The sequence below is a fragment of the Phyllobates terribilis genome, unplaced genomic scaffold (genome assembly GCF_046119375.1).
Source record: "Phyllobates terribilis strain yellow unplaced genomic scaffold, ASM4611937v1 Scaffold_7__3_contigs__length_470593459, whole genome shotgun sequence".
Classification (NCBI taxonomy): domain Eukaryota; kingdom Metazoa; phylum Chordata; class Amphibia; order Anura; family Dendrobatidae; genus Phyllobates; species Phyllobates terribilis.
The window spans coordinates 72,945,345-72,964,100 of record NW_027362767.1 but is presented as its reverse complement, the minus strand read 5'-3'; the positions used below and the strand labels follow the sequence as shown (position 1 = coordinate 72,964,100).

The 18,756-nt window shown below is 43.0% G+C and overlaps 1 protein-coding gene across 4 annotated transcripts in view; it reads right to left on the bottom strand.

Annotated features, from left to right (window-relative positions):
- Positions 1-13,185, bottom strand: part of SLC35F4 (solute carrier family 35 member F4) — a 363,727-nt gene extending 350,542 nt beyond the window's left edge. For 2 of the 4 annotated variants that reach the window (XM_073637520.1, XM_073637524.1), the window contains exons 1-2: positions 12,631-13,185; positions 8,218-8,653 (exon numbers count right to left, since the gene is read on the bottom strand). In XM_073637520.1, the coding sequence (XP_073493621.1) occupies positions 8,218-8,320 (103 nt within the window). In that variant the 5' untranslated portion in view covers positions 8,321-8,653; positions 12,631-13,185. Of the gene's footprint in view, positions 1-8,217; positions 8,654-9,387; positions 9,427-10,872; positions 10,924-12,630 lie in introns of those variants that run through there. The other 2 variants (XM_073637522.1, XM_073637521.1) reach the window with 2 other exon arrangements.
- Positions 13,186-18,756: the final 5,571 nt, after the last annotated feature.

Genomic DNA, 18,756 nt, shown 5'->3' with positions numbered 1-18,756 from the left:
CAATGCAGCCTAAGGTTTGATGATCAAGGAGAACATGAGTGAAGATCAAGGGTATTTCTATCTGGTCCTACTTGACAACCTAACATCTCCAGAGAGTTGACCGCTTGCTTGCCACAATCTTTGCCATTGGGTTATGATACAGAAGTCTCACCCAAGAAGTGAATCTCTGTGAGAAATTTTTACATTTTACAATACTTTCCATGGAAACTCCCACTTGACACTGTGGGAGTTTCTATTAAGGGGGACCCCATCCAGCTGGAATGTTACTTAAAAGGGTTATCAAGGACTATATTATTTTTTTATTATGAGAGAAAATATTAACAAGCAGGTAATTGCTAACGGCGCCAGCTCAGAACGGTCACTGACTGCTCCTGCCGATGATTCAGCTGCTCCACGTCAACAGAGCAGTTATTTTTCTTCTGGGCTGCTCTGTCAACGGGGCGTGACTGTCAATCTTTTGCAGATTGACAGCTGGCTTCCTGCAGATAGGCAGCGGGGAGCTGGCTGTCAATCAGCTTGGTGACTGCAGTAACGTCCGTCAACAGAACAGAAGCCGGTGATCTGTTGACGCAATGTCAGCGGAAGCCACAGAATCGGCACTGGGCAGAACATACAGGTAGTTAGCCGCCACCTGCCTGTTAGTTCTTAGGCCCATGGGAAAAAATAATCTAGTCCTGGAAAATCGCTTTAAATAATTTTTATAAATAATATACTCCAACAGACATTTATGATTTGCCGGATCTATTATTCATGAGATTACCCCATTCATCTGCATTCACATCCGAGGACCACTTGTATTCCAAGATTTTTATTTTTTAACTATCACCTCACAATAACTTCATCTAAAATTGTAGGAGCTTCATTGACAGAAATACATCATTAATCACAGATTATAGCCTGATAAAAGCCACAAAAAAGAAAAGTCACCTTAAAAAGTTCAAGTAAAACGTAACATCACGTAACACGTAAAACGTAACATTAGCCACCGCATAATGGGGAAAATTCATCAAGGCATTTGCATAAGGGTACTCAGGTTACAAAGTCACAAATTTTGTCGAATGTCACTTTTTTGCATAAAAATGTATGACTTTTTATATTTTAATGCTGCTCTTGCCACTTCTGAAATGCTGGTTGGAAAGTGGCCATAATTAGTAATGCAATCTAAGTTAGTTTTTTGAATTTCAAGTTTTAGGGTATGTTCCCACATTGCATAAGTGCAGCATTTTTTCCTGCACCAAAAACCACAGTGTTGTCAGGAAAAAAACTGAGTACAATTCAGACTTTTTTACTTGCATTTTTCAATTATTCATTTGAATGGGTGAAACATACTAAAATATTTAACATGCAGTGTCTTGGAAAAAATGCAGCAGTACTCAAAATACGCACGGAAAAAAAAAGCAGTGTCTGCATGAGATGAGATGCTGCAGGGCCGGTGTCTGCCTGGGGCCGGTGCCTGCCTGGGGCTGGGACCGGTGCCTGACTGGGGCTGGGTCTGGTGTCCAGCTGGGGTCAGTGCGTGTTTGGCTGGGGCTGGGGCTGGTGCCTGGCTGGGGTTGGGGCCGGTGTTGGGTTGGGCCAGTGTCGGGCTGTAAGTGGCTTAGCAGAGTGGCGTGCGCTGCTTTCCGATGGCTGCAGCCATCTTCCTGAAGCTGTGATCTACAGGAAAATGGCCGCCCGAGCTCCCAGTCTGCGCATGCGCCGGTTCGGGTGGCCATTTTCCTGTAGATCACGGCTTCAGGAAGATGGCTGTGGCCACCAGAAAGCCGCGCACGCCGCTCTGCCTCTGCGCCGACAGCCAGATACCGGCCATTAGACATCTCACTTCTTCTTCAGCTGTTGCCGCTGCCGCGTTCCTGAAGGGAACGGAGGGCCTGCTCCACCACTACCACAACTATCCAGTAAGCTACGTTCGGACCATAAGACGCACCCCCCATTTTCCTCCCAAATTAGGGGGAAAAAAGTGCGTCTTATGGTCTGAAAAATACGGTACCCTAAAAGCCCCCAGCAACACCCAGAAGTCAACTAAATTGGTGCCCTTCATAAATTGTAATGTAACATGAATAACATTATACAGCCAACATATATGGTACTTACTGCTCACAATCAATGGGGGAATGTAAGGTTTCCACTTTTTTTCACCAATGTGTCACTTCCTGAGATACTTGCTGTTGTTTTAATAAAATCACAGTTTCATCAGCAGGAGATTATCACTAGAGGACTACTGTAAACCTGCTGCAATGTAGTCCTCCATATTCATGAGCTCTATATAACCCCTCCTCCAGCACTGATTAGCAGCTTTCTACTTATGCACAGTGGCACACAGAAAGCAGCCAATCAGTGCTGGGGGCGGGGTTATACACAGCTCAGCATTCAGAGATCTGCTGGACCTGTAGCAGATAAAGCTGTGATTTTATCAAAACTGCAGCAAGCAGCCCAGTAAGCTATACATCACTGGAATTAGGGGATCTGCCCCTACATCATCCCACTCTCAGATGGGTTATCAGAAACCTGGTGAAAGATTTCCTTTAAAAGAAACCATGCTCACGTTTCACACTAAGTAAGTGGCAACAGCGGTATAAAAATATTTTTTGCACTAAAATTGTGTGCGAATAAATTTGCAACCTTTTGACAACGAAAAAAAACAGTGCAAAAGCCTTAATATATCCCCCCTACAGTGGACATATATAGCTCTGCTATGGTTTGTTACAACATTTCATGCAAACATCACCTTCATATTGCTCTTAATTAGGCAAAAAGTGAATTGTATATTCTAAAATGTTTGTGTTATTCACTTATCAAAGGGTAAATCTTTACACCTTAAGATCGACCTTCACTATTAAATTCACATTCTCTATACTAACAATAATTTTAAAAAAAGTTAATTAACACCTTCACCGAATGTTTAATTATGTAAGGAGCCAATTATCCCGAACCCACAATTAACTGCGCATACCTCAGATACACTAAGACAGTTTATTCATTTTGGCGTACAGTTTTGATATCCATTAGTAAAGGTATGGAAAGATGTGCTCTGTGGAAGAGGCTGCTATAAATACTTGTGATCTGTTATTACCTAGACTTGGAACTCCCAACATTGTCTCATTCCCCAACTTGGAATTTCTCATGTCCAATTTCTGAGTCTTACAGGAAAACTCCACAAAAACAGCACAAAACTGATTCTGTTATGCCTAATGGAGGGTCAGAAGAAATGATTCAAGACGTCTAACATTGCTGTTTTTGACTCATGAAATGCCCCTCTAATGACTGAATAATTTTTTCCTGGAGTGTATCTTTCAATCATATTTAGAAGGATAATTCACTATCAGCATTAAAGGGGTTGTCCAGTACTTTCACATTGATGCCCTATCCATAGGATAGGGCATCAATGTATGATCGGCTGGGTTCCCGCACGTGGCACCCCCGCCGATCAGCTGTTATCGGTGTTGTCGGCAGTTGACCGGAAGTCCTTACCTGCGGTGCTTGGTTGTCAAGTTGTAGTGGCCGGCGCTTGTTACTGCACATCCGCCTCCCATTCAATTGAATGGGAGACGGATGTGCAATACCCTGCTGCGGCCATTACAGATGGATGGCCACTTCTTGTATTCAGAGAAAAATCCTCATTGCCGCAGTTGGACAGTGCTGGTTATTACTAAGACAATTGGTAAAAGGAGCAAAGTTGATTCCATCTCTCAGTGTGTCTGGGATGCAGTTACTGACAGCTCAGCCATCCAATCTGGTGCAGGGGTGTGCTGAAGCTATCAGTACTTTGATTGACAGCTCAGTCGTCCAGACTGGTGCATGCTGAAGCTGTCGGTGTTTTGACTGACAGCTCGGCCGTCCAATCTGAGACTGGGAGGTGCTGGGTTGCCTTCATGTGTTCCCTGTCCCAGATGATTGCCTTAGCTGGGATGTCAGTCTCAGACTTCTGCCTGAGGTAAATTCAGCTCTGTGTAGTTTGTTTCTCTGTGCCTTGTGCTTTGTTTGTGGATCTTTTTGCTGCCTGACCTTAGACCTCGTTCTGACCATCCATTTTGGCCAGCCCCTTTGCTGTGATCCATTGTCCTCTTGGTATTCTGACCTCGGACCGTTACCTGACTAAGCCGTTATCTCTTCCCTCTGTTTATGGCGTACCCTCCCGGTTCTTGACCTCGAACTCCTTAACTACCTTGTCTCTCAGATTGTCCTTGAGAAGTGACTCAGCTTCACAAAAATAGCTTCAACTGGGACTAAAGGAAGCATAATATGGCTCCATTCTACGTCCGACAGTGCCATAATATGATGTCCATTGACTTCTACTTAAACAAATTGCTCATCTGTATACCTTTTGATTTCACAAAAATGTATTTTCGGAAAGATTTCACATAAATCAGACAAAAATGATGGCATGCTCCATTGAAATGCAGAATATTTAGCATTTAGTTGTATTATGATTATTATTGACCGCTTTGATGACTGGGATACACTGACAAGAATGGGGCTTTCTGGGGTGCACCATTTGAATGAAAGATGGCAGTGTATGTGCTACACGTCTTCATTCATTGTCTATGGGAGCATTCCCTTGTACTTACCTTTATCTAGCAGTCACATAGACATTAAATGTAGCAGTGGTGCGCATGTGTGGGGAGATGGACATGCTGCCCACGTTCCCCCTTGAAGACACTAGTATTGTGGGGTGTATAGTGTGAATTGAGATATGCATTATTGGTGATGGTGTAGTGTTCTGCCCAACAGTAGGGAGAATTGGGTTTGGTGTTTGGGACTGGCCCAGACTGGGAGGGGATGGGGTGAAGGGACAGAGAACGTTTTCTGTAAGGATGTCAGTAGGGGCCTACTGTGCATCAGAAGCAGACCTAAGGTCTGGACAGTAAGCAGTACCGCATGACATGGGTGTCCCGAAATGAGAGGATACCAACAACATAACAGAGAAAATGAGACGAAGAGGGTGCCCCGGCGGGGGGGGTGTTCCAAGGTGTCAGTCACAGAGAAGCAAACTAGTTCTCTTGAGGGGAAAGAAGACGCGGAGCCACAGGTTGACAATAGGTGTCTCACTAACTGGACTGTTGTACTGAGCTGGGATGTACTGAAAGAAGATGAAACAGTGGAGACAGAGAATAAGTGAGTTAAGAGAAAGTGACTGAGACTGTGTGTGAATATTGTGAAGGAAACGTTTATCAAGCTGTGCTTCTGCTATCTGTTGCACATAATCCCCACAAAATTATTGTTCAGTAAAAAGTTTTTTTTTGACTGGTGGTCTCCCTCATTGAGCTGCCAAACATCTGGTCCTGGCCAACCAAAGTCATTGGTAACATGCGACCTGCAAGGGTGTAGTGTCCCCATAGACAAAGTCCACACACCCAGCCAGGACCCCCATCTTCATGTAACGTGCTGGGGCGTAAGAGACGAGTACCTCGCCCACAGTTACCGCCCTGCACCACATTACATATGTGCATCCAATAAACAGAGGATTTCTCAGAGCTCTATGCTAAGCATCCGCCGGGGTCCTAGCAGTGGGACGGCAGCATCTTAACATCTAGGTTATAACTTTCAAACTTGGGACAACTCTATTAAGCAAAAAAAAAAAAAGCATTTTTTTTATGTTTTTCATTGATGCATTTAAAGTGCAATTATTTTTTACTTTTCTGTTGACTTAGGCATACACTACCATTCAAAAGTTTGGGGTCATTTAGAAATTTCATTATTTTTGAAAGAAAAACACATTTTTTTTCAATGACGCTAACATGAAATGAATCAGAAATACACTCTATACATTGTTAATGTGGTAAATGACTATTCTAGCTGCAAACGTCTTGTTTTTATTGCAGTATCTACATACAGTACAGACCAAAACTTTGGACACACCTTCTCATTTAAAAATTTTTCTGTATTTTCATGACTATGAAAATTGTACATTCACACTGAAGGCATCAAAACTATGAATTAACACATGTGGAATTATATACTTAACAAAAAAGTGTGAAACAACTGAAAATAGGTCTTATATTCTAGGTTCTTCAAAGTAGCCACCTTTTGCTTTGATGACTGCTTTGCACACTCTTGGCATTCTCTTGATGAGCTTCAAGAGGTAGTCACCGGAAATGGTTTTCACTTCACAGGTGTGCCCTGTCAGGTTTAATAAGTGGGATTTCTTGCCTTATAAATGGGGTTGGGACCATCAGTTGTGTTGTGCAGAAGTCTGGTGGATACACAGCTGATAGTCCTACTGAATAGACTGTTAGAATTTGTATTATGGCAAGAAAAAAGCAGCTAAGTAAAGAAAAACGAGTGGCCATCATTACTTTAAGAAATGAAGGTCAGTCAGTGCGAAAAAAAAAATTTCATCCTATAACAGGACAATGACCCAAAGCACACCTCCAAATTATGCATGAAGTATTTAGGGAAGAAGCAGGCAGCTGATATTCTATCTGTAATGGAGTGGCCAGCGCAGTCACCAGATCTCAACCACATTGAGCTGTTGTGGGAGCAGCTTGACCATATGGTACACAAAAAGTGCCCATCAAGCCAATCCAACTTGTGGAGGGGCTTCAGGAAGCATGGGGGGAAATTTCTCAAGATTACCTCAGCAAATTAACAGCTAGAATGCCAAAGGTCTGCAATGCTGTAATTGCTGCAAAGGAGCATTCTGTGACGAAAGCAAAGTGTGAAGGAGAAAATTATTCTTTCTAATAAAAATCATTATTTCTAACCTTGTCAATGTCTGGACTATATTTTCTAATAATTTTGCAACTCATTTGATAAATAAAAGTATGAGTTTTCATGGAAAACACAAAATTGTCTGGGTGACCCCAAACTTTTGAACGGTAGTGTATGTCGTCTTGTTTTAGCTATCCTTTTCTTCTAACGATACAGACGTGTTAGGGCTTGGTGTAGGCATCAAGAAGAGTTATATTTTTAATTGGGCTACCTATAATTTATTGATTAACTCTTTTTTTTTTCTTTCATCTTTTTTTCTTTTTTACGTTGTATCTTGTAAGGTATAGAGCCACTACTTCAGCATATAAGGGGTTACTCTGGATCAGAGTTAGCTCTGATGCCACCTTACTGTAGTAGGATGTCAGCAGACTCTCACTGTGGATGGTGCTTTCGATGAGCCATCCCCACAATGTAAGTGGGCGTCAAGATTCAGGAAGTCGCTCTAAACCCAAACATACAGATCCATCATCTTGAACAGCGTTAAAGGTGTTTTCTAGATATTAACAAGAATATGGCTTCATTTTTCACTCTACAATGATTAAAGTTAAGAAAACTGAAACTCTATTAGATGTTGTAACGACATAGCATTTATTCTTAATTATGCCAGACGTATTTTTCAGTAGGTCAAGAGACATAAGCCATCAAAGATAGCAGAACAATAAGCTGCGGGGACGGATACAATAGGTAGTCAACAAGCATTCAACAAATCAACAAACATCAATTCAAGAGTCAACGTTCAGGCTCATATGAATAATGGCTTGTGTCTCTTCACCTACTGAAAAATATGTCTGGCATAATTAAGAATAAATTCTGTGTCGTCACAGATGTAATAAAGATACAATATCCGATTGTACTTAATGTGTTAGAATGAGTTGTCAACAATAGATAGATAGATAGATAGATAGATAGATTTCTCTTACTTTATTCTACCATGTGTAGTTTGAAGAACCATTACTAATACATTAGAGCTTTAGGTAATCTGAATCTTTACTCTATTGTGGAACTACAAATTCAAGAATACCCTGATGACTTCCTTAGGGGTGATCCCTACCTGAATCTGCTATCTGTTAGGAAGATGTTTAATATATGCAATATGCTTAAGGAACATTTATTCATGGTTATCCCAATCAACCCCCGAAATTCACTTAAAGGTTTAATGCAATTCTTCACCATCTTGCATTATTTATTTCAGATTCTGATTGCCAATGTTGTGCAGTCCCTTGTACCTCATGTAATAAACAATCCAACTGCATGCACATTAGGAGGTCTAACAATTCCCCTTACCAGCCCTAACATCACACTTTGCCTGCATTAATCATCTGCCAAATACAAGCATGTATCATGCAGTGAATATACACTTCCAGAATGCCATAGTGTGACTACTAATATATCACCCATACACTTAGCAGACATAAAGAGCATCTGTTTGCTTGTTACATGCATTGCAATGAGCAACTATATCTCAAGCTAGATGTCACACACATTAAGGAATTTGGTTAATCTTACGTTTCTGGCTGGAGTAACCTGGGTAATACCCATAATATCCGGTGATCCTTAAGATTCTATCTTCTATGGTTGCCACACCATTGGGGGCTGCTTTGACATCCATAAAGGTTGAAGAAATTGCAGTGATGTGTTGGTTGAAATGTTCCTCGGAGAGTTCTGTCTGCTTCAGGCTCTTTTATGGGATGGTCCCAAGTGCCACGCAGAGTCCTGGCTAATACTTGTGCTGCAATGTACTAAAATATTACTGTATAGTGAGCCTCTTGCAAGCCAGAGTGCTGATGTCACAGTCCAGGGCACTGTAATGTGTGACAGCTCGCTGATATCTATTGCAGGTGCTCCAGGTGCTCACCAAGGTGCTAAACCAGTAGTGCTCACGTGATTGACAGCACTGTTATCACAGATGCTGCACTGCTGTGTATTCACATCAATCCCAGTGCTGAAACATAAAATAATAATAATGATCCACACTTATCCCAGTACTAGTGCTGATGTCAAAGATCCTGATCACACTTATACTGACACTAATGAAGTGATGATTCACAAATATACTACACAGTGCTTCTGTCTGAGATTTTCATTGTAACTTATACTGATTACTAGTACTATTGTCCATGGTGCTGATCACACTTACACTAATCAGTAACACTGCTGTCTAAGGTGCTGATCACACATATACTGATCACTAGCACTGCTGCTTAAAGGGCTGATCACACTTTTCCTGATCACTAAAGCTGCTGTCCTAGCTGCTAATCACACTTATTGTGATCGCTGATGCTGCTGTCCAAGGTGCTGATCACACTTACGCTGATCACTAGCGGTTATCTTCAAGGAGCTGATCACACTTATTCTGATCTCTAGTACCACTGTCCTAGGTGCTGATCACACACTGATCACCAGTACTGCTGTCCTTGGTGCTGATCAAACTTACACTGATCACTAAGGCTGCTTTCCTAACTGCTGATCACCACCAGTACTGTTGTACTAGGTGCTGATCACACTTATCCTGGTCACCAGTGCTGCTTTCCTAGGTTCTGATCACACTTATCCTGATCACTAGTGCTGCTTTCCTAGGTTCTGATCACACTTATCCTGATCACTAATGTTGCTGTCCTAGGTGCTGATCACACTTATCTTGACCACTAGTACTACTTTCTTAGGTGCTGATCACACACTGATCACTAGTGCTGCTGTCCTAGGTGCTGATCACACTTACACTGATCACCAGTACTGCTTTCCTAGGTGCTGATCACACTTATCCTGATCACTAATGCTACTGTCCTAGGAGCTGATCACTAGTGCTGTTTTCCAAGGTTTTGGTAACACATATCCTGATTATTAGTGCTGCTGTCCTAGGTGCTGATCACACTTATGCTGATCACTAATGTTGTTGTCCTGGGTGCTGATCACACTTATCTTGATCACCAGTACTATTTTCTTAGGTGCTGATCACACACTGATCACTAGTGCTGCTTTCCTAGGTGCTGATCACAGACTCATCACTAGTGCTGCTTTCCTAGGTGCTGATCACAGACTGATTACTAATACTGCTTTCCTAGGTGCTGATCACACTTACACTGATCACAAGTGCTGCTGTTCTAGGTGCTGATCACACTTACACTGACCACTAGTGCTGCTTTCCTAGGTGCTGATCACACTTATTCTGATCACTAGTACTGCTTTCCTAGGTGATGATCACACTTATCCTGATCACTAGTGCTGCTTTCCTAGGTGCTCATCACACACTGATCACTAGTACTGCTTTCCTAGGTGATGATCACACTTATCCTGATCACTAGCGCTGCTTTCCTAGGTGCTGGTCACAGACTTATCACTAGTACTGCTTTCCTAGGTTCTGATCACACTTACCCTGATCACTAGTGCTGCTTTCCCAGGTGCTGGTCACAGACTGATCACTAGTACTGCTTTCCTAGGTGCTAATCACACTTACCCTGGTCACCAGTGCTGCTGTCCTAGGTGCTGATCACACTTACACTGACCACTAGTGCTGCTTTCCTAGGTGCTGATCAGACTTACACTGATCACTAGTGCTGCTGTCCTAGGTGCTGATCACACTTATCCTGATCTCTAGTGCTGCTTTCCTAGGTGCTGATCACACTTATCCTGATCACTAGTGCTGCTTTCCTAGGCACTGATCACACTTACACTGATCATTAGTGCTGCTTTCCTAGGTGCTGATCACACTTATCCTGATCACTAGTGCTGGTTTCCTAGGTGCTGATCACACTTACACTGATCATTAGTGCTGCTTTCCTAGGTGCTGATCACACTTACACTGACCACTAGTGCTGCTTTCCTAGGTGCTGATCACACACTGATCACTAGTGGTGCTTTCCAAGCTGTTGATCACACTTACACTGATCACTAGTGCTGCTTTCCTATGTGCTGATCACACACTGATCACTAGTGGTGCTTTCCTAGGTGCTGATCACACTTACACTGATCACTAGTGGTGCTGTCCTAGGTGCTGATCACACACTGATCACTAGTGGTGCTTTCCTAGGTGCTGATCACACACTGATCACTAGTGGTGCTTTCCTAGGTGCTGATCACACACTGATCACTAGTGCTGCTTTCCTAGGTGCTGATCACACACTGATCACTAGTGGTGCTTTCCTAGGTGCTGATCACACTTACACTGATCACTAGTGCTGCTGTCCTAGGTGCTGATCACACACTGATCACTAGTGGTGCTTTCCTAGGTGCTGATCACACACTGATCACTAGTGGTGCTTTCCTAGGTGCTGATCACACTTACACTGATCACTAGTGGTGCTGTCCTAGGTGCTGATCACACACTGATCACTAGTGGTGCTTTCCTAGGTGCTGATCACACACTGATCACTAGTGGTGCTTTCCTAGCTGCTGATCACACTTACACTGATCACTAGTGGTGCTGTCCTAGGTGCTGATCACACACTGATCACTAGTGGTGCTGTCCTAGGTGCTGATCACACACTGATCACTAGTGCTGCTTTCCTAGGTGCTGATCACACTTCCACTGACCACTAGTGCTGCTTTCCAAGGTTCTGATCACATTTCCACTGATCACGAGTGCTGCTTTCCTAGCTCATGATCACCCACTGACCACTAGTGCTGCTTTCCTAGGTGCTGATCACACTTACACTGATCAGTAGTGCTGCTGTCCTAGGTGCTGATCACAGTTATCCTGATCACTAGTGCTGCTTTCCTAGGTACTGATCACACTTATCCTGATCACTAGTGCGGCTTTCCTAGGTGCTGATCACACTTACACTGATCACTAGTGCTGCTGTCCTAGGTGCTGATCACACTTCCACTGATCACTAGTGCTGCTTTCCTAGGTGCTGATCGCACTTATCCTAATCACTAGTGCTGCTTTCCTAGGTTCTGATCACACTTACACTGATCACTAGTGCTGCTTTCCTAGGTGCTGATCACACTTACACTGATCACTAGTGCTGCTGTCCTAGGTGCTGATCACACTTACACTGATCACTAGTGCTGCTTTCCTAGGTGCTGATCACACACTGATCACTAGTGCTGCTTTCCTAGGTGCTGATCACACTTACACTGATCACTAGTGCTGCTTTCCTAGGCACTGATCGCACTTATCCTAATCACTAGTGCTGCTTTCCTAGGTTCTGATCACGCTTACACTGATCACTAGTGCTGCTTTCCTAGGTGCTGATCACACTTACACTGATCACTAGTGCTGCTTTCCTAGGTGCTGATCACACTCGCACTGATCACTACTGCTGCTGTCCTAGGTGCTGATCACACTTACACTGATCACTAGTGCTGCTGTCCTAGGTGCTGATCACACTTACACTGATCACTAGTACTGCTTTCCTAGGTGCTGATCACAGACTGATCACTAGTGCTGCTGTCCTAGGTGCTGATCACACTTACACTGATCACTAGTACTGCTTTCCTAGGTGCTGATCACACTTACACTGATCACTAGTGCTGCTGTCCTAGGTTCTGATCACACTTACACTGATCACTAGTACTGCTTTCCTAGGTGCTGATCACAGACTGATCACTAGTGCTGCTGTCCTAGGTGCTGATCACACTTACACTGATCACTAGTACTGCTTTCCTAGGTGCTGATCACAGACTGATCACTAGTGCTGCTGTCCTAGGTTCTGATCACACTTACACTGATCACTAGTACTGCTTTCCTAGGTGCTGATCACACTTACACTGATCACTAGTGCTGCTGTCCTAGGTTCTGATCACACTTACACTGATCACTAGTACTGCTTTCCTAGGTGCTGATCACAGACTGATCACTAGTGCTGCTGTCCTAGGTGCTGATCACACTTACACTGATCACTAGTGCTGCTGTCCTAGGTGCTGATCACACTTACACTGATCACTAGTGCTGCTGTCCTAGGTGCTGATCACACTTACACTGGTCATTAGCCGTTTTCTCCGAGGTGCTGGGCACTTATCTCAAGGCTGCCCACTTGCTCTTGGAGTTGCCGGTGTCCCCGGTGCCGCTTATCCCCAGGCTGCTGCACTCCTCGTTATCTCCGGCACTGCTCTCCGCGGTGCTGAGCTCTCTGCTGTCCCAACCTGCTGCACATCAACCCCATGTGCTGCTGCTGTCCAAGGTGCTGAATGTGTTTGGAGCTTGCAAAAAAGAAAATGGAAGGGTCCAGACTGACACAAATGCTGGGAGCAGCTGCTCCCCAACGTGCTGCCTGCAGAGCAGTCTCCTGGCCTCTGACAGTGCTGCTGCTGCCTCTCACATCTGTCCCCGTCTATGTGACGGGCCAAGTTGTCTTCCCAGTGGAATATCCTGCTGATTGCCGCAGCGCTGAGATTCTCCCTTCTGCTCCCAGTCTTGTCCTTGCTGCTCCAGCAGTGCTGCTAGCTGTGCAGGACGGCTTCACATCCCCGCATTAGCCCTGTGCAAGCCGGCCTCTGTCATCCAGGAGCGCACAACTTCTGCTTGCAGATTTGGGAAAGAGGCGCTAGAGGGCGCTGCAGTAAAATCATTGAATTGCATCGCTGATGGCATGCACTAAGCCTTCCCCTAGTAGATATTCTGACAATTTACTGCTTCAGCGTTATTGTATCAAGATATCAAACTGCAGTTTGCATTTCTCCATAATGACTGGAATAAATTAGAGGAATATTGAAATGCACAAGTCTTTGTGTCTTGGCTTATTTTACATTACTGCAATGTCTTGACACTAATTTGATTTATATTGGAACTAAGAGGAAGAGAAAGTAGAATTTGACTTGCTTTTATTAGACTTTGCTATAATATAGATGTATGGAGTAAATACGTGGCTTGTATAGGTCTCTCCCCTAATGCTGGCTCATATCTTTCCACATAGATGACAATGATGCCTTCATCACCCTTTCCTATGCCTTGGAAGAGGGAAGTTTGGCATGAGTTTATCCCTCATTTATTAGTGACATAAAGCCCTGCTGTTAAAGAGTTTGTCCCATATAGGACTTTAATGGCATATCCATAGGCCCCACATCTATCTGGAAAAAAAACTGAGCCCATTGCATTTCACTGTCAGCAGATGGACATCTCTTCATTTGTATGGGAGTTCCAGAAATTGGTTGGCAATTTTGAAAACTCACATACAAGTGAATGGGGAGATCTTTGCATGGATTGCCAAGTATACCTGTTGCACGCAATGGTGCCCCATTCTTGAGATAAATGCTGTAGCTATGCCATAATTGTCCCAGATGGGAATAACATTTTATAACATGGGCTGACATATCATTGGTGAAACCTGTAGAGCCACACATGGGCCCAAGAGGTGAGAGGGTCCAAAGCAGGGGGAATTGTGCATGATGATGAGCTATTCAACTGCAATGGGCCCCATATACTGTTCTTGCACAGGGGCCAAAGAGGTAAGGGGGGCACTATCACCTTCAGAGTAGATGGAATTGTGTATTATGATGAGTTATTGGACGGCAAAGGGTCCATATACTGTTCTTGCACAGGGTCCTCTTCTGCCTGTATTCGCTCCTGCTTTACAAAAGTATAAAGTCAACCTAACCGAAGGGCCACATTACAGATGCAGATGCTGTCCCTGAAAAGTACATTGCTGCTTGTAATGTTCTTTTCTTCTAATAAAAGCCGACCACCGGCAGTGCTTGACCAGATTTGAAATATTCATCCCCATTAATAAATGGACAGATTCTCCGAGCACTCTGTTCTTCTAGTGGTGGCGTTAACAATATGAATATGAGATTGAACCAAAGAAAGAACAGGCAGAACCTAAGATGAAAACAAAGTGTGCAAATACCCTGCTGTAACACTGTTTTGATCAAAAAAGTGTTAAGGCCATCCCCCCACGACAAGGTGTACCCAATCGGGACGAACCCTATCCCTTTTAGTTCACTTCACTATGTGTCAGCAAACCTCAAAATAGATGGGTAAAGGTACTTAGTACTTAGTGCACAAATTGGCCAATTTGTGACAGCCAGTGAAAAGGCGTACCCCTTCGTTGGGACCCTAAACCCTACAGGCCTCTCCTGGGCTGAAAGCCTACAATGAGGGCAGGCAGGATCCAGCTCTAATTAAAAACGCCTTAGACTGATGGGGGGTGCGCTGTCAGAGGGAGTGTACGGCTACATTTCAGTCCAGGGGAGGCATATAAGGTTTAGGGGTATGCCTTGCCACTGGTTATTGGGCTCTTACGAATTGGCCAATTTGTGCCTTAAGTACCTTCATTTTCACATATTTTCTATAGCAGTAATGCAGTTCCAATTTCAATCAAGTACCCTCTGTTATTCATATGTACTATTACTATTTACTTACTGTAGGGTATATGCTCATTTTGTTTTTATCTTCGGTTCCTCTTGCGGAGATTGTAAACCCCCTTTACACTATCCCATTCCTGCCTAGTACTACTTATAAATGTACAATAATTCTCTGCTTATTAGGAGACTGTGCATCTGAAACTCAGGTTGTGGTTTCTACAATAAAACAGAGTTTTGTGCTGAATTTTAGATATCTTCAAAATTTTATATGAAGGGAAAACATTTTCACCCTAGAGCATTTGTTGTCATGGCAAAAGCGTCTCTTCGATTTTGTAAAGGTAAGAATTCAGCTTGGGACATCTTAGGACACCGTCTGTAATTAACGTAAAGAGATTGTCGTGCGAAATGCCCAAGAATGTGTGTGGGGAGGCCCACAATTAGGACCCCTTGTTTGGTCACAGTGGTGATCGACTAGCAAAGAACAGCTCTGTATCTTATAGGCATGGCCCGATTGTGTATTTCATGGTCGGCCATGCATTTGAATGTCTTTTCTCAAAGCAGAGAATGTGAGACAAAAGCAAACTACCTGGAGAATTTTGCCCCACCTGCTTAGCACATCATCACCTACCGAAGACGGGTGGGACCATGTGAGCGGAAGCACTGGAGCAGCGGGCAGTTTATCAGAAGAGACATTTGGGCTTTTATTACATTCACTGCATTAGGCTTCTCCAGGTGAGGTGGATCCTCTAAGCCTCTTGTCCAGGTGGTCACACGTACCCGGAGTGTTGATGCAGGAAGGCATGTTGGCAAAGAGGACTTGGCACACATGGGAATCTCAGGGCAGCAGAACGGATGGAGTGGATCCTAGCAGGGATGAATGCAAGTTGAAAACACAGCAAGCACAAGAAATGGAGTGAACCAAACATGGCCCACTAGAGTCTCAATCCCAAAACACAGGTGTATTTCTAAATGGGCCTCAAATAGGGCTAGGCAGATGATGTCACTGATCCACTTCAGGCAGCCTACGACACCCGATCCAGAGCACAGCAGACGGCAGCGGACTGAGGGGAAGGACATGGAGCATGAGACACCCGGGACAAGTGTGGAACACTGCTTTTGGCAATTTTTTAAAAATCCTGAGAACTCCTTTAAAAAAAATCCTGGAAAATTCATTTATTAGGCTGTGTGCGCACATTCAGGAATTGCTTGCAGAAATCTCTGCAGCGTTTCTGCACCTCTTGACAGCCAAAACGCTGCGAAAAATCCGCAGCGTTTACACGCGTTTTTGCCTGTAGATTTGCCATGCGTTTTTTCCAATGCATTGTATAGGCAAAAACGCATGCGGAAACGCACAAAGAATGGACATGCTGCATTTTTTTCCGCACATGAAATCCGGTCAGGAAAATTCTTGATCATGTGCACAGAACTTGCAAAATGTCATAGGAAGTAATGGGATAAGGTATGCAATGCATTTTGTGGCCCATTTCCATGGTGAAAAAACGCACAAACACAATGTGTGAACTTAACCTTCATGAGATGTATTGACCGTTGCAGCTTCGCTAGGCTTTTTTCACATATTGCAGATTTAATGGATTCTCAACACCAGATTAAAAAAATAGTAGTGAGAAAAGGAATCTACTTCTTATGCAAAATATTGACCAAGTCTGCAATGTGTGAATTAGGCTAAGGATAAATTTAGACAGCTGTAATATGGACACATTTTAGCAGCTGTATCATGGATCACCATTGAACTCTTGCATGGCTTGGATACTACATGAATGCAGATTGTACTGTGCATCAACTCAATTATTTCATTTGTAGACCAGAACGCCATAGATTAGATTTGGAGCAGAGGAAAAGTTGAGCAATTGCCAATAGCAACTAATCAGCATTCAATTTTAAAGGGGCTGTCCACTACTCTGACAACCCCTTCTCAATCCCTAAGTTTTCCTCCTTGTAAAAAATTTAAAAAAAAAAAAAAAAAAATTATACTCACCTCCGGTGTTGTGTCAGCACTGGCTCTCCTGGGGATTGTATGGCATTGTTATGTCATGCGATCCCTGCGGCCAATCAGCGCTGGCTTCACTCACCCTGCCTTTGGACAAATCATGTACATCTGGAGGAAGCGAGAGGGAGTATTCTTATGTTACAAGGTTGAGAAGAGGTTGTGTGAGTAGTGGACAACTCCTTTAAAGAGTTACTTCCATCTTCATAGATGGATATTGCTGGGAAATTCTTGTAAAAAAAACAAGCATTTTTTCAAGGTCCTGCTTATTGAAATGTGCAGCTGTTCTTGAGACATTAGCACTTTTCTTTTGTTTACAACTCGTTGCCTTGGAGACCGACCACTGTTGCTGTGTAACTTGTAAGTGCTGTGCTAAAAGCTGGCCAGGATTAGGAGGTAAAAGCATGCTCCAGTGATCCTGGCCGACTTCATCAAAATGGCGCTTACAAGTTTAATAGAAAAGAACTTCTAAGCACTGGGCACGCTCTGCTGTCTAACAACAGTGGTCGGTCTCCAAGGCAACAAGCTGTTAACAAGTGTTAATATTTCAAGAACAGTTAAACATTTTAATAAGGAGTAAAGAGCAAAATTGCTGGTATTCACAAGAACTATATCACACAATACCTAATTTATGGGAATAACCCTTTAATTTTTCAGAGGTGATCGATTGCTGTGGATCTTTTGGTCTACAAGTCTTCCAAATGTAAGAAAAAAAAATTAATATGACTACCGAGTCAGTAGCAATTATTTAATATTAGCTGTGCTTCACGACCAACGTGAATTTTAGACCCCAACACAGTAGTAATTACTCATTTTTCTTTTCGTGTATTTTTTTTTGCTTTCAGTTTTGGAATTTAGATAAAGTAATTGAATTTGAAATTTAAACTAACGAGATGTAGTATAAATAAAATCCCTGCCATTATTCAGGACCGCCATTAAAATGGATACAAAGCTTATGTGGCGACAAGGTTGATTTGGGCTAGATGACAAAGAAAAAGGGTAATGCAGTTTTTAACTGGAAAAAGGACATCCCAGCACCATCTGCCAACAGCACAATTTTATTAAACTGCCAGTGTGATCGATGGCATAGACATTGACTAAAATCCAAAATACAGAAATGAATTGGGATTATGCTACCATTAATAAGTGACACCATGGGAATGTAAAGTAAATATTACTTATTCCCATTACTTGGTGAAACCCTGATGGACGCAACTATATAGAAGGACATTATATCTAAGCAGGTACTACACATCCTACCACGTAAAAATGTTAATTTAAACCTTCGTCAATCACATTACTTATTCCTCTTGGCTGTAAAATGACAATCTGTGGGCATCCCTGGTCTACAAACACATTATGTAGGACAGGTTTAATAAACGGGTAAAAGCAGCACCAGCCCTGGGCAAGGATAAGCACCATACATTTCCACCTAATGGAGTTTGAATAACATGGGAGCTAAATAGCTTACATTTATATTCTGTTGCCCTAAAGAATAAGATGATTTGTTGAAATTGAAGTCAATACTGGGATGAAGCACTCTAGGGCTCTGTTCACACAATCAGCACTGTTGTCAATGCCATATGGGTATTTTTTAAGGAAAAGCAGGATGCCAAGGAGACGGGCAAACCATGTCTTAATTATACCTTGCATGGTGAATATAGGATGTCTTTATGGCTTTTAAAGAAAAAAAAAAAAAAAAGCTTGCAAGAACCTGATCCACCAAGTTACACATTGGGTTGCAAGAATAGAAAACTTAGGAAATTCATTTTTGCTAGTTGGGTCCTACAGCAATAGAG